At 40.2% G+C, this 11,808-nt stretch overlaps 1 protein-coding gene across 1 annotated transcript; it reads left to right on the forward strand.

Moving 5' to 3' along the window:
* The first annotated feature begins 1,172 nt into the window (after positions 1–1,172).
* On the forward strand, positions 1,173–9,236 carry cyp27a1.1 (cytochrome P450, family 27, subfamily A, polypeptide 1.1). The gene is made up of 9 exons (XM_086267207.1): positions 1,173–1,499; positions 2,044–2,225; positions 4,048–4,247; positions 4,414–4,611; positions 7,092–7,255; positions 7,432–7,598; positions 7,904–7,985; positions 8,146–8,346; positions 8,648–9,236. Exons 1-9 carry the CDS (start codon positions 1,203–1,205, stop codon positions 8,762–8,764), a joined length of 1,608 nt encoding a protein of 535 aa, XP_086123333.1. The 5' UTR covers positions 1,173–1,202; the 3' UTR covers positions 8,765–9,236.
* The last annotated feature ends 2,572 nt before the right edge of the window (positions 9,237–11,808 follow it).

Here is an 11,808-nt window from a genome sequence, read left to right on the forward strand (position 1 = left end):
TTCTATTTATCAGTCTAGCATCCACTTTGTTTTACATTGTTGTTTTAGGCCATTGAGCATTCATTCATTCACAGCTCTTTTGAGGTCACACCACCACATGTCCATCACCACATGTGACAGAATGCTTTGGTACAATGAGGACCTTATGGTTGACTTGAAGACTGCAAGCTGCCCAAATCATCACCCCTTCACTACCTTGCTTCACTGTTGCTATAATGTGTTTAGTTATCTCCAAACATACTTCTATGCATGCTGATCAAACATCTGGTCGTATGGTCTCATCGGTCCGCAAGTTTTGCGGTTTGTTCAGATGCAGCTTTTTGAACATAACCTGTGCTGCCCTGCTCTTTTTAGAGTAGAGGATTTCTCCTGGCAACTCTTCCAAACTTGCTCAGTCTTTTTTTAATTGTGCTATCATGAACTATCATGCTGACTGAGGCCTTCAGAGTTTGAGATGGAGCTCAGGGTTTTTTTTTTACAGTTTCTCTGAGGGCTGCACGATGCGATCTTGGGTGAATTAATTGGGATGCCCACTTCTGGGAAGATTGTGGCATTATGGTAACATGCACCTGAATGCTTCAGACCAGAAAACTGCCAAAACGTCTGCTTTTACACAGGCGATTACTCTTACTAATGATCAGTTAATAAAGTGTATTTAATAAGAAGCACCTGGTTGCTACTTGTCCTCTGAAGTCCTTTTGAAGCAACTTTAGAAAAGGAAGCATATACTTTCTCTTTCACATGACTGACTGTACTAGACTGGTCTTTTTTTGTTGTGTATGATTAAAGGGTGTGGAAGTGGAGCTCTATCACCTCTGCTTGCCTTTCTGTATTCACTGTACAGCACAGTAGGAGGGTACTGAGATGAGACACACACAAAAATATAACTCTTGCAGTATCCAAAGCATGTTTGCTGGAGACTGAAAGTCGTGTTGATCAGATCTCACATCTGTTTCGCTCATCACACAAATGTGTTTTAAATTAAAAGCATTCTTTTGATTCAGTAACTAGAAACAGTCATTGATTTACTTTGACACTATAGTCAGGCTTGCTTAAAAGCAGCCATCTCACTGTTACTGAGCAGAAAAATGTGAGTTTAGGTATTTTTCCATTTGTGGTCCTTTGTGGCTTCTTGTCTTTGTTGATCCTTAAGAGCTGGGCTGGAAGGGTTAAACATTTAGCAAGATGTGGCGCCTCCCTTTATGGCTAGTCTTCTGCATGCAATAGGAGCTCTCTGTATTTTCTATTCTCCCCTCATAATGGCTGCATGGCTGTCCAGTAGACTGGTGAAGAGAAAATGCAGCTCACTGCTGCCGTGCCCTATCTCCCTGGCCCCAGTCTGCTCCAGAGGGGTTGCAAGGGTCTCCCCTGCCTCAGGGGCCCTCTTCACCATCCAGAAAAAGCCTCGGACAGTGGAAGATCTCCCACATGTCAGCTTCTTGGAGTTTCTTTGCAGAGTGGTGTTTCAGGGTTTCTACAAACGTATGCATGAGCTTCAGGTAGGCTGCAGTGCATGATCTTTATTATGTTCACTCACAGTGATATGTGATTGTTTCAGTTCGATGTCAAAGATGTTTTGTGTTTTCCACCTGATGCATTTCAGAAACCCTGGTGACAAATTTGATAATCTGAGAGGTCATGGGTGAGATGTGAGAAAGAGTGTGGCGCAGTGAGATATGTACCTGCCTTGAGTACCAGAAGGGCCAGGTTCGAATTCTGCTCAGGTTTACAAGTGACTGCATTTTCCTCCAGTGACAATAAATAATAGAAAATGTTGGGCTGGTTGTATGACTTTTTTGTCCATAGTTACCTTCAGACAGTATCAGCTTGTCTCACAGCTAACTGACACAGAGTCTTGGGCTGCTTTCTCTCTCTGATGAATCACATGCAGCCACTCCAGCACACACTGACCTCTGGCATCTGATTACTGACTGATTAAATATAATGTCTGCTTTTTAATTTGCACATTGCAAAAATCCCCAAATGTCTTCATCTTTATTCTATAAGAATGCAGCTCTACCTTTATCACTTTTCCACCGTCAGATCTATGAGAAGCAGCTGTATGGGCCCATTTACAGAGACGGACTCAGATCAATATCCTTGAGCACCCCAGAGCTTTTGGCCGAGCTGCTGAGGAAGGATGAGAAGTTCCCTTGTAGAGGAGACATGAGTGTGTGGAGGGAATATCGTGACATGAGAGGATTCGGCTATGGACCTTTTACAGAGTAAGACTACCAAACAGTGTAGTAATGCTGCCCCACCTAAAAAATGATCTCATTGTGATTGCTTAGATTCTAATACGTAACAGATTTCCAGGGAAAGAGTTTTATTATGAGTGGAAGGGATTGTTTTTGACCTATTTGGGTTAAATAGATTCCTCTCAGGCTGGTATATTCCATAAAGATAAGAAATCAGAAAAATGTTAATGCTCCACAAGTTTTATGAACCGGTGACAATATAAGGGGATCAATGTTTAATTTTAGCTCTGTCAGGCTCAGTGCAGTAGCAGCAGTAAACCTATTTATGTTGCTAAAATAAAATTTATATTGCAGATGGTGGTCATTCCTTCACCATCTGCAAAGGCTCAGTTTGAGAACCACCATATTAGGCAATCAAATGAAACTAAAAGGCTGAGCAGATTTTAAACTGTGTTGTTTATCTGAAGACAGTGGGCTCCACACCCAATATCTGTCATATTATTATGAAAAGCTGGAAATTACAAGAAAGTTTGAGGATTTTGAGGAAAACACCAGAAGTAATACTCTGGTGTTTTTCTAGGTCAACAGTCAGAGCCACAGTTTAATAAACTCATCACAGGCTTGTTGAAGAAATCTGATGCAGGGAACACTAATAGCAATGTGATATCAGTAAATACTGCATCAGAACGATGCACCAATGGCAAAAAATGTTAAATGATTAAATTTGGCATCAGTGATACTGTCACGGTTCTGGGTCGTTTCGACCCAGCATTTTGAGTTTCTTATATTTTATAAACTAAAACTAACTTATTTAAGTTTTAGTTTATTTTTGCATTTTGGATTGTTTTCTGAGACTCGTGTGCTTTGCTGATTATTATTAGAATTCTATGTTTCTGTTTATTCGTGTTTAAGGATTTGTTCTTCGGTTGTGTCTCATGTTTAGCATAGTTTGAGTTCCATGTGTTATATTCTGTCTGCCTCTGTGTCGAGTCTGCGTTTCTTGTTTCCTGTTTTGTTGTGAAAGTCTGTGTCTTATGTGAGTGTATTCAGTTTGCCTTCCTTGTCTCCTCTTGTCAATTACTTCCAGCTGTGTTCCCCACCTGTGTGTAATCTCCCTGTATTCCCTGAGTGTATTTAAGTCGTGTCTTCTGTTGTTGTAGTCGCTGGTCTGTCTGCGTATCTACTGTGTGGTTTCCCTGCTGTCGCCATCATGTACCTTTTGTTTACATTCCTTTGTGTTCATGTTTGCTGTTCAATAGTTTAGTTTGTCTCAGTATAGATTATTTTTGTTCCGTTTTGCCATTTCCATATTTGTTCTACAATAAACCACATTCGCATCTCAGCAAGTGCCTGTAATTGGATCCTCTTTCATTTCCTCTACACGGCTCACTCCACTCGCCGTGACAGATACCAGTCAGTAAATATCAGTAAATAATCAAAGTAGTCAATGAAGGTCAGGTCTGTCTGTTGTGCTGCACTTTAAACACAAAAGGTTACTTTGTTCACAAGACAAACTGGTCTCAAAATAGTGCTCAAAATGAAGGATGCACTCTCTCAATGTTTCTATGCATTTTATATACATATATGTGTGTGTGTGTGTGTGTGTGTGTGTGTGTGTGTGTGCGTGTGTGCGTGCGCGTGTAAGCATAGTAGCAAACAAACTGCAGACCACAGCCAGTTTAGATATTTGTGTGAGCTCTTTAGTTTACTGGCTACAAACTGGTTGAATGGAAAAATGTAGCAGAAAATCAGCCATAATGGATGCACAAGTGTATCATAGTTCAGACTCTTTGTTGTGTTTGCGTTTGGATTTATTTATTTCAGTGCAAACATGTTTCTGTTCCAACAGGGATGGAGAGAGGTGGTACAAGCTGAGGGTGGTGCTTAACAAGCGGATGCTGAATCCGAAGGACTCGGCCCAGTATTCTGGGATTATCAATGATGTGGTTAAAGACTTCACCAAGAAGATGCGCAGTCTGTGCCAGTGCAGCCCAACAGGAGACTTTGTGACCAACATTGCCAATGAGCTTTATCTGTTTTCACTAGAAGGTAGTCTGATGGTTAAAACTGCAAATGCTGAATGCTAAATAATATATTTGTTTAATGAACTAAATGAAAAAAATATTATTTTCAAACTAAAGTTTAAGGGAAGCTAAAAGTTAAGAAAAAAATTTGTTGCTAGATTCAGTGCCTTTTCTTTTTCTTATCCATTCAGGAATTGCCTCCATATTGTTTGAGACAAGGCTTGGTTGTCTGGAAGAGGAAATTCCTGGTGGTACACAAGATTTCATCAATTCCATAGCCCAGATGCTCTCCTACAACATGATAGTGTTTATTCTTCCCAAGTGGAGCCGGAATCTGCTGCCCTACTGGGGACGTTACATTGCTGGCTGGGAGGGCATCTTCAGCTTTGGTGAGCAGTTTGAACCTCACAGTCCTGATGTTTTAGTTAAGTTTTAGAGTGTTAGGAAACAATAAACATTATTATAAAAAGAATAAAATAAATCTGTGGGGGGTTTTTGCACCAACTTCCCGTAAGGAGCCACGGCCTTATTCTCTATCAGCTGGTATTTATACAGTGCTTTTCTTATCTTATTGAGGATTCAGAATCCTTTTACAGTTACTTTACTACATGTGCACCATTCAGCATCTTTTATCTTTTATCCAGAGATGTAGTGCTATGTAGTGTAATATGGTGAAGTAGCAGAGTGAACCATTTTGTGTTATAAACCCCTATTTAGTATTTGGCATCAAATTTGCTCCTCCCAGTTTTTAGTAACAGGTTATGTATGTTCAGTTTATGCTTTGGGTGCCCTTTTATTTTTGCCTTCGTCTGTTCCTGTGTCTTCCCTTGTCTTATCTGTGCTTAGTCCTCAGTGTCATGTGTCAAAAAGACATGTGTGTAGTAAGTTTAGTCCCAGTATTTGTTTTTTGTTTCTGTGTAAAGTCCACGTATGCGGATCTGTCAACTGTTCATTTCCTGTTTTATTTTGATAGTTTCTTGTCTCATGTGCATTATGTTCAATTCAGCTCGGATTCAGTTCAGCTTTTCTCACCAGGTGTCTCCACTTTGCCCCCTTCCCTCTTGTTTGTCTATATTCCTTGTCATGTTCTCCCTTATACACGTGCTGTGTAACCCTCTGCTTTAATTTTCTTGGTTTAGTTAAAGTTAAATTGATTTCATGTCCTGTCCTCTGCATCCTGCACTTTGGGTCCAAAACAGGGCTTCAGTACAGAGACACATGGCAATTGGCAGCAACAAAACGGGCCATGTTTTCTACTGTGCAGCATGTCCTCTTCTTTTAGCAACAGTCAACAACAACAGGAGACCAGCTGCTGGACTTTTGCCAGAGGAACTTTTCGTGATGGTCTGAAAGTTTTCAGTTGGTGAAAGGTCTAAACCGCAGGCAGACCGGTTCAGCATTTGGACTCATCTAGTAAAAAGCCATGCTGTTGGAATAGATGCAGTATGCAGTTTAACATTATCCTGATGAAATATGCAATGCGATACCTTTCAGCATTTATGGAGCATTTCCAGACTTTCACAGGTACTGATGCACCATATACCATCTGAGATACAGACTTTTGAACTGAGTGCTGATAACAAGCCGAATGGTTCATTTCCTCGGTCTGCAGAATAAAAAGGAGGGAGCTGTTAGGTGTGTGGAACAGCAGTTATCCACAGGGGGCTTTTTTCACCCGCACAAGCGCTGCCTGGCACTGCTCCGTCCGCCGGACCAGATTCCAGATTTCCTGATATCTAATTTCTATTTGCACTGAGGGACATTTATGAATGTCCCCGTGCACACACTTCACCTCCACCCACTCAGCCTCCAGCAGGGTTTGGTGGACCAGGGTCTGCGTACAGCCTGAGTTCACTAAAGCCTGGCATATACCCCCTGGGCACCTTACCGGTAAACGGTATGTCTCTCCTGAATCAGGGTAGGGCATCGGAGGGCTGGCAATACGTAGCACCTGTCCCACCTCCATTAACGGGCAGTCCCAACGGAGATACCCCGGTTGCCCACATCTCCAGCATTCCTGCCCCAATGCCTATGCAGCCCTAGGTGAGCTGGGCATGGTGTCCGTAACGGCCGGGACCTGTGGAGAAAACCCAGATGAAAAAGGGTTAGTCGGTGGCCTTCGTGGGGCCAGGACCAGTCGGTCCGTTATTACCAGCCATGGCTGTCCTCGTGGGTGTTCCCATCATGCCAGCAGGTGGTCCTAGGCCAGCATTTGTAGCTTCAAGGCTCGCTGGCCAGTGGCAGCGGACCCATATAACTGTATCTCTGACTGACCCTGCACTAAGTTCAGTTAGGTTTTATTCAAAATTATGGAACCATTGACATTTTAGCCTTTATATAACTGTGTAACGCTATGGAATTAATTTTTTTATGGGCCCATGTGTGTCTTTAATAAAGTGAAACAAACAAACAGATCGGTTTTCCACTTTGCCTCTATTTTAAATGAGCTTTGTCCCAGAGTAGATGGCAGCATTTCTAGATTATGGTCTTTTGTTGCAGATTGGTGAATAATCTATCTTTACCTCTGAGAAACACTGCCTCTATAAGATGCTCTTTTTTTATATCAAGTTATGGATATAAAAGATATAAAAGTACCAGTTATGGTACTGATGGTACTGAACTGTTGCCAGTTTGGTGCAACTGTCCCTACGTTTTAAAGATATGTTGTTTCCATCAAATTGAACCCAAGCTAATATGTTTCATGAAATAATAAATTGTCTCAGTTGATACAGTATATTTCATCCTATGTCCTGTTGCTAGTAAAATATGGGTTTATGAGTAAATGACTGCATTCTGTTTTGACTGATATTATACAGTGTTCCAACTTTTTTTTTTTTTTTTTTGCACCATTTTTATGCACCTGTTCTAGCCAAAAAATTGATTGACAAGAAGTTGGAGATGATTCAGCAGCGGGTTGACAACAAGCAGGATGTGGAGGGTGAATACCTGACATACCTACTCTCAAACACGCAGATGAGCACTAAAGATGTGTATGGCAGCGTCACTGAGCTCCTCTTAGCTGGAGTGGACACGGTAAATGGAATACCAATACTAGTAATAAAAAATCACATGTAAAAAGGCACTCTGCACGGCTCTAATCATCAAAGCTCACCACTCGGTGTATTCACTTTTCTTTTGCATGTACATGTATGCAAGGCTCAGCATATATGTCTTCAAAAGTTTACTTTCACATTTTTTAAACTCCCAAGACCTCCAACACTCTCACGTGGGCTTTGCACGAGCTTTCCAAGAACCCTGATATCCAGGAAAGACTCTATAAAGAAGTGTCCACTATGGTACCATTAGACCGGATCCCCACCGCTGCTGACATCACTGGCATGTCGTATTTAAAGGCAGTTATCAAAGAGACGCTGAGGTGAGACTGCTGCAATTTAGCTTTAACTGAAGCGATTAATGCAGGAAACAAACATGTTTTTAGTAGATAGTTTTCACATATTTGTAACAGCCAAACTGAAAATCTTTGAAAGTGAAAATAAGCTTCGAGTTTCCTGAAGTTTGTCTATTTAGCAGCCAAAATGGGTTTTATTTGAACTCATGGCTCTTAACAGGTTAAATGTAGACTAATTCATCAGTCAACATCCTTATTCACCTGCTTAAGAAGAAGCCAGACTATGAACCAGCCTAAAGTAACATGCAAACAAAAAATAACTTGTCTTGCAGGATGTATCCTGTTGTTTCTATGAATGCGAGGATCATTGCAGAAAAGAATGTTTCTATTGGTGGATATGAGTTCCCAAAAAAAGTAGGTCTGCTTTTAACCATTGTTAGATTGTTTGTGAGTGCTTTTTGTATTAACTTAATACGACATATTTATGATGCCTGGATATAAAAAGGCTATTTTGTTATAAGTGAGGATCAGTATTCCATATTGTGTTGACTTCCAGTTGTTGATTGCTTTACAGACGCCGTTCACCTTTTGTCACTATGCCATCAGCCATGATGAGGACACATTCCCCGACTCGTTCACATTTAAGCCAGAGCGATGGCTCCGAGACGGCCGTGAGAGGCCAAACCCCTTCGGCTCCATCCCGTTTGGCTTTGGAGTAAGAGGCTGTGTCGGTCGCAGGATTGCTGAGCTCGAGATGTATCTGCTCCTGTTTCAAGTAAGTGACAAGAAGGAGAAAAAACTGCTGAACATCCCAGGGAAACTCCTGGATTTTTTTAAATGTGACCCAGGTGTGTCCAACAATAAGTGCAGGGGTTTGGGGGGGGGGGGGGGGGTCTCATGGAAAGTGGGAAAAAATCTGACGGAAATCTGGAACGGCTTCATTAATGCTGAAGGGTATATACGTGTCTTATGCATCTCTGTTGTTTGTGATTGTGTGGGATAATACATTTGTCCATATTCAAATCAATTGTCATCCACGTTTCAGACAACTCACTAACTCTATTTTTTTTTCACAGCTTATCAGGCAGTTTGAAATCAAACCCGACCCCACACTGGGAGAGCTGAAATCCATCAGCCGCACAGTTCTGATACCAGACAAACAATTAAATTTGCACTTTGTGGACAGAAGATAAGAAAAGACAGCAGACTGAGTGATGGTGGTTTGTATTAAGTCAGTGAGACGGGAGCAGAGGATTTTAAACCTTTGTAATCACAAATTGAAATGCCTAAACGCATCCAATTTTAAATGTTGTATCATCAAAGTAATGCTATAAGAGTTCAACTTAACACTGTTCCTCTATGTATGTACTGCAGCAGTCAGCTTATAGTTCTGTATATCCATCCTCTCATAATCTCTTAGTGTACTTAGTGATATAATAATAATTCTTTATTTAAAACAGACAGTGCAGTTTAACATAGTCCAAGTATAAAACATAAAACTGATGTGCTGCACATAACATTACAGCTATAGCTAATTTTCAACAATTGTCCCTTGTTGGGCTTACATTCACAATACACAGAGTTAAAACATACATTTTCATGAAACCAAAATACACCATGAATACAGCTACAATTAACAGACAATGTAAAAACAAACAAACAAACCCCACAAAAAAAAGATTAATTGAAATCACTACAGCTCTGATTTCCCTTTAACTAACTTTTAACCTTCAATGTAAAGGAACTAACATCTGTAATCAATTTGATATCAGATGGAAGTGTGTTCCACAGATGGCAAGCCTTTATGGAAAACGCTGATTGTCCAAATTTAGATCTGCGATATGATATTTTGCGGTTGCCATTCACTATACTCCTAGTAATGCGATTACTATCTTGTCTTTGGATGTATCTATTAGACACTCTGGGACCAGCCTATTTATACACTTGAAGGGTAATTTAAGACAACACAAGTGATTGAAGCTCCTAAACTAAGTCAATTATATTTCTTTAAAATGTGACAATGATTCCACCAAACAGATTTTTTATCCATTATTTTCAAAGATTGATTATATAAGGATGCTGAACTGTAGATGGTGCTGCTTGAGTCCAAACTGTCATAAAATATGAAAAATGAGAGAATATCATGGAATGTGTGGAGATCAGAGAAATACTTTACTGCTATTGTTCATGGTCATCATCATTATCATTGCATTAATAACATAATCTACAGCATTGATATTGTATTCAGATGTTTAAACATATTGGCACCCAATTAGCCTTTATTACAGGTGCAGTTATAACCACTTTAAACTGTTGAGTTAAATCGATAATCTTAAATGCTTTGGAATGCTTTTCATAATCTTAAATGTTTATATGTAGATTACATTGCATTATAAAAGAAAGGCCTAACTCTGAGTACACTCTGTGCCAAAGTAGACAGGAAGCGCAGGCTTTTGCAGAGCGTGCTTGTGAAAGTGAAACTAAAGCAGAGTCTAAGTGTAAGTTACTTTGAGGAGCTGTTGGGAGGATGCTATTTGACTAACCAGGTTATTCATTGTTGTCTTTTATTCATTTATATCTTTTGATTAAGCTTTTAGTAGAGGTTCTTGATTAAAAAATGTATTCAACATGTTACAGATATAGTTTCAGTTAGGTTATTACACATAAGGATGAGCCTCTGGTCTGGTGGAAAGGTTACAAGGTTTAGCTGGTGAGGTGAGAGGTGAAACTGAGTGCATTTCAGGTTGACACATACACACCCACACACACACACACACACACACACACACAGTAGATAGACTCATTTTTAGGTGAGAGGTTAATCATATTTTGCTTGTGACTGCAAAATTGTGCCTACAAAAGAACAGTTTGTTGCAGAACTGCTGCTGATGTTCCAGACGATAAGCGAGCGTCCGGCAGCGACAGGAAGACACCTGGCATGGAGACGAGGCGATGTTGCTTTTTCAAACTGTGTTAAAAGTCATTGTGGTTTTGAAACTTATGCATGTGATGACGCATGAGGGGGCGTCATAAATTTCCCTGATGATATAAAAACAACTGATTGTGTATTGTTCGAGTGAGATCGATGCTGTCTGCGTACAGTGTTCATCTCCCACACGTGTGTTCATTAAACTCATCGTTTGACTCCACCCGGCCGGATCAGTGTTGTTATTTGGATTTCCTCCTGTATCCCTCCTCAATATTTGAACCCTTAACAAATGCATAAATAACTGAGGTGCTGAAGTGGGTATGTAATGCCGAGTTAACTTAAGACAAGTCAGATTAACCTTAACCATCTTTGAAATCTTCTTTGCATGCTTATCAAATTTGAGATGTAAATCTAAAATTATTCCTAAAAACTTAAAATCTTTAACCTCCTTTATTTTTTCATTCCTTTACGTGATTTGAAAATCATCAGATGAGCTTTTTCTAATAGAAAAACACATCTAAACTGTTTTTTTTTTTAATCAATTCAATAAAAGATGATTATTGTATATACATATAATGCAATGTATGACAGGTTTTATCCATCTGTGCAGTTTATTTAGTTTATTCAGTTATTGTCCTTGTCAGAGTTGAGCTGGGGAATGGGGGACAGGAGGCTATCCCAGCTACCACAGGGTGAGAGGCAGGGTACATCTTGGAGACATCGCCAGTCTGTTGCAGGGCTAACACAGAGAATCCAACAACCATTCATGCTCACATTCACACCTATGAGCAATTTAGAATCACCAGTCACCTTAACCCCACCAACTGAATGCCATTGGACTGTTGAAGGAAGCTGGAGTACCCAGAGAGAACCCACGCAAACACAGAGAGAACCCACGCAAACACAGGGAGAACATGCAACTCCACACAGAAAGGACTCCAGCCTGATGGTAGAGTCGAACTCAGGACCTTTTTTTGCTGTGAGGCAACAGTGCTAACTTCATGAAAACCTTTAACTGAGTTAACACTTTTTGAAGGAAACTAAAATGGCTACAACATTTTCTTTGTTAGAAGTTTGGAGAAAAAGGAGCAGCATGTGCTGGAAAGTGGGACAAGACAAAAAGAAAGTGAGCATGAGAGAGAGACAGAGAAAGAAAAAACGCTTTTTAATCTCTATATCACCTTGTACCTAAGCCACATGTCTGAAAGTACTCTGAAAGTATGTTATGAAACCCATGGTACACTCAAAAGACTGAATGAGGTGAATTGTTCAGTTTCTGTTAATTGTTTATCTTCATTTTACTCAAAT

Source organism: Aulonocara sp. 'chitande type north' Nkhata Bay, linkage group LG16 (genome assembly GCF_057382095.1).
Source record: "Aulonocara sp. 'chitande type north' Nkhata Bay isolate Kocher_YH1m ecotype deep benthic linkage group LG16, A_spYH_male_GT1.1, whole genome shotgun sequence".
Lineage (NCBI taxonomy): Eukaryota > Metazoa > Chordata > Actinopteri > Cichliformes > Cichlidae > Aulonocara > Aulonocara sp. 'chitande type north' Nkhata Bay.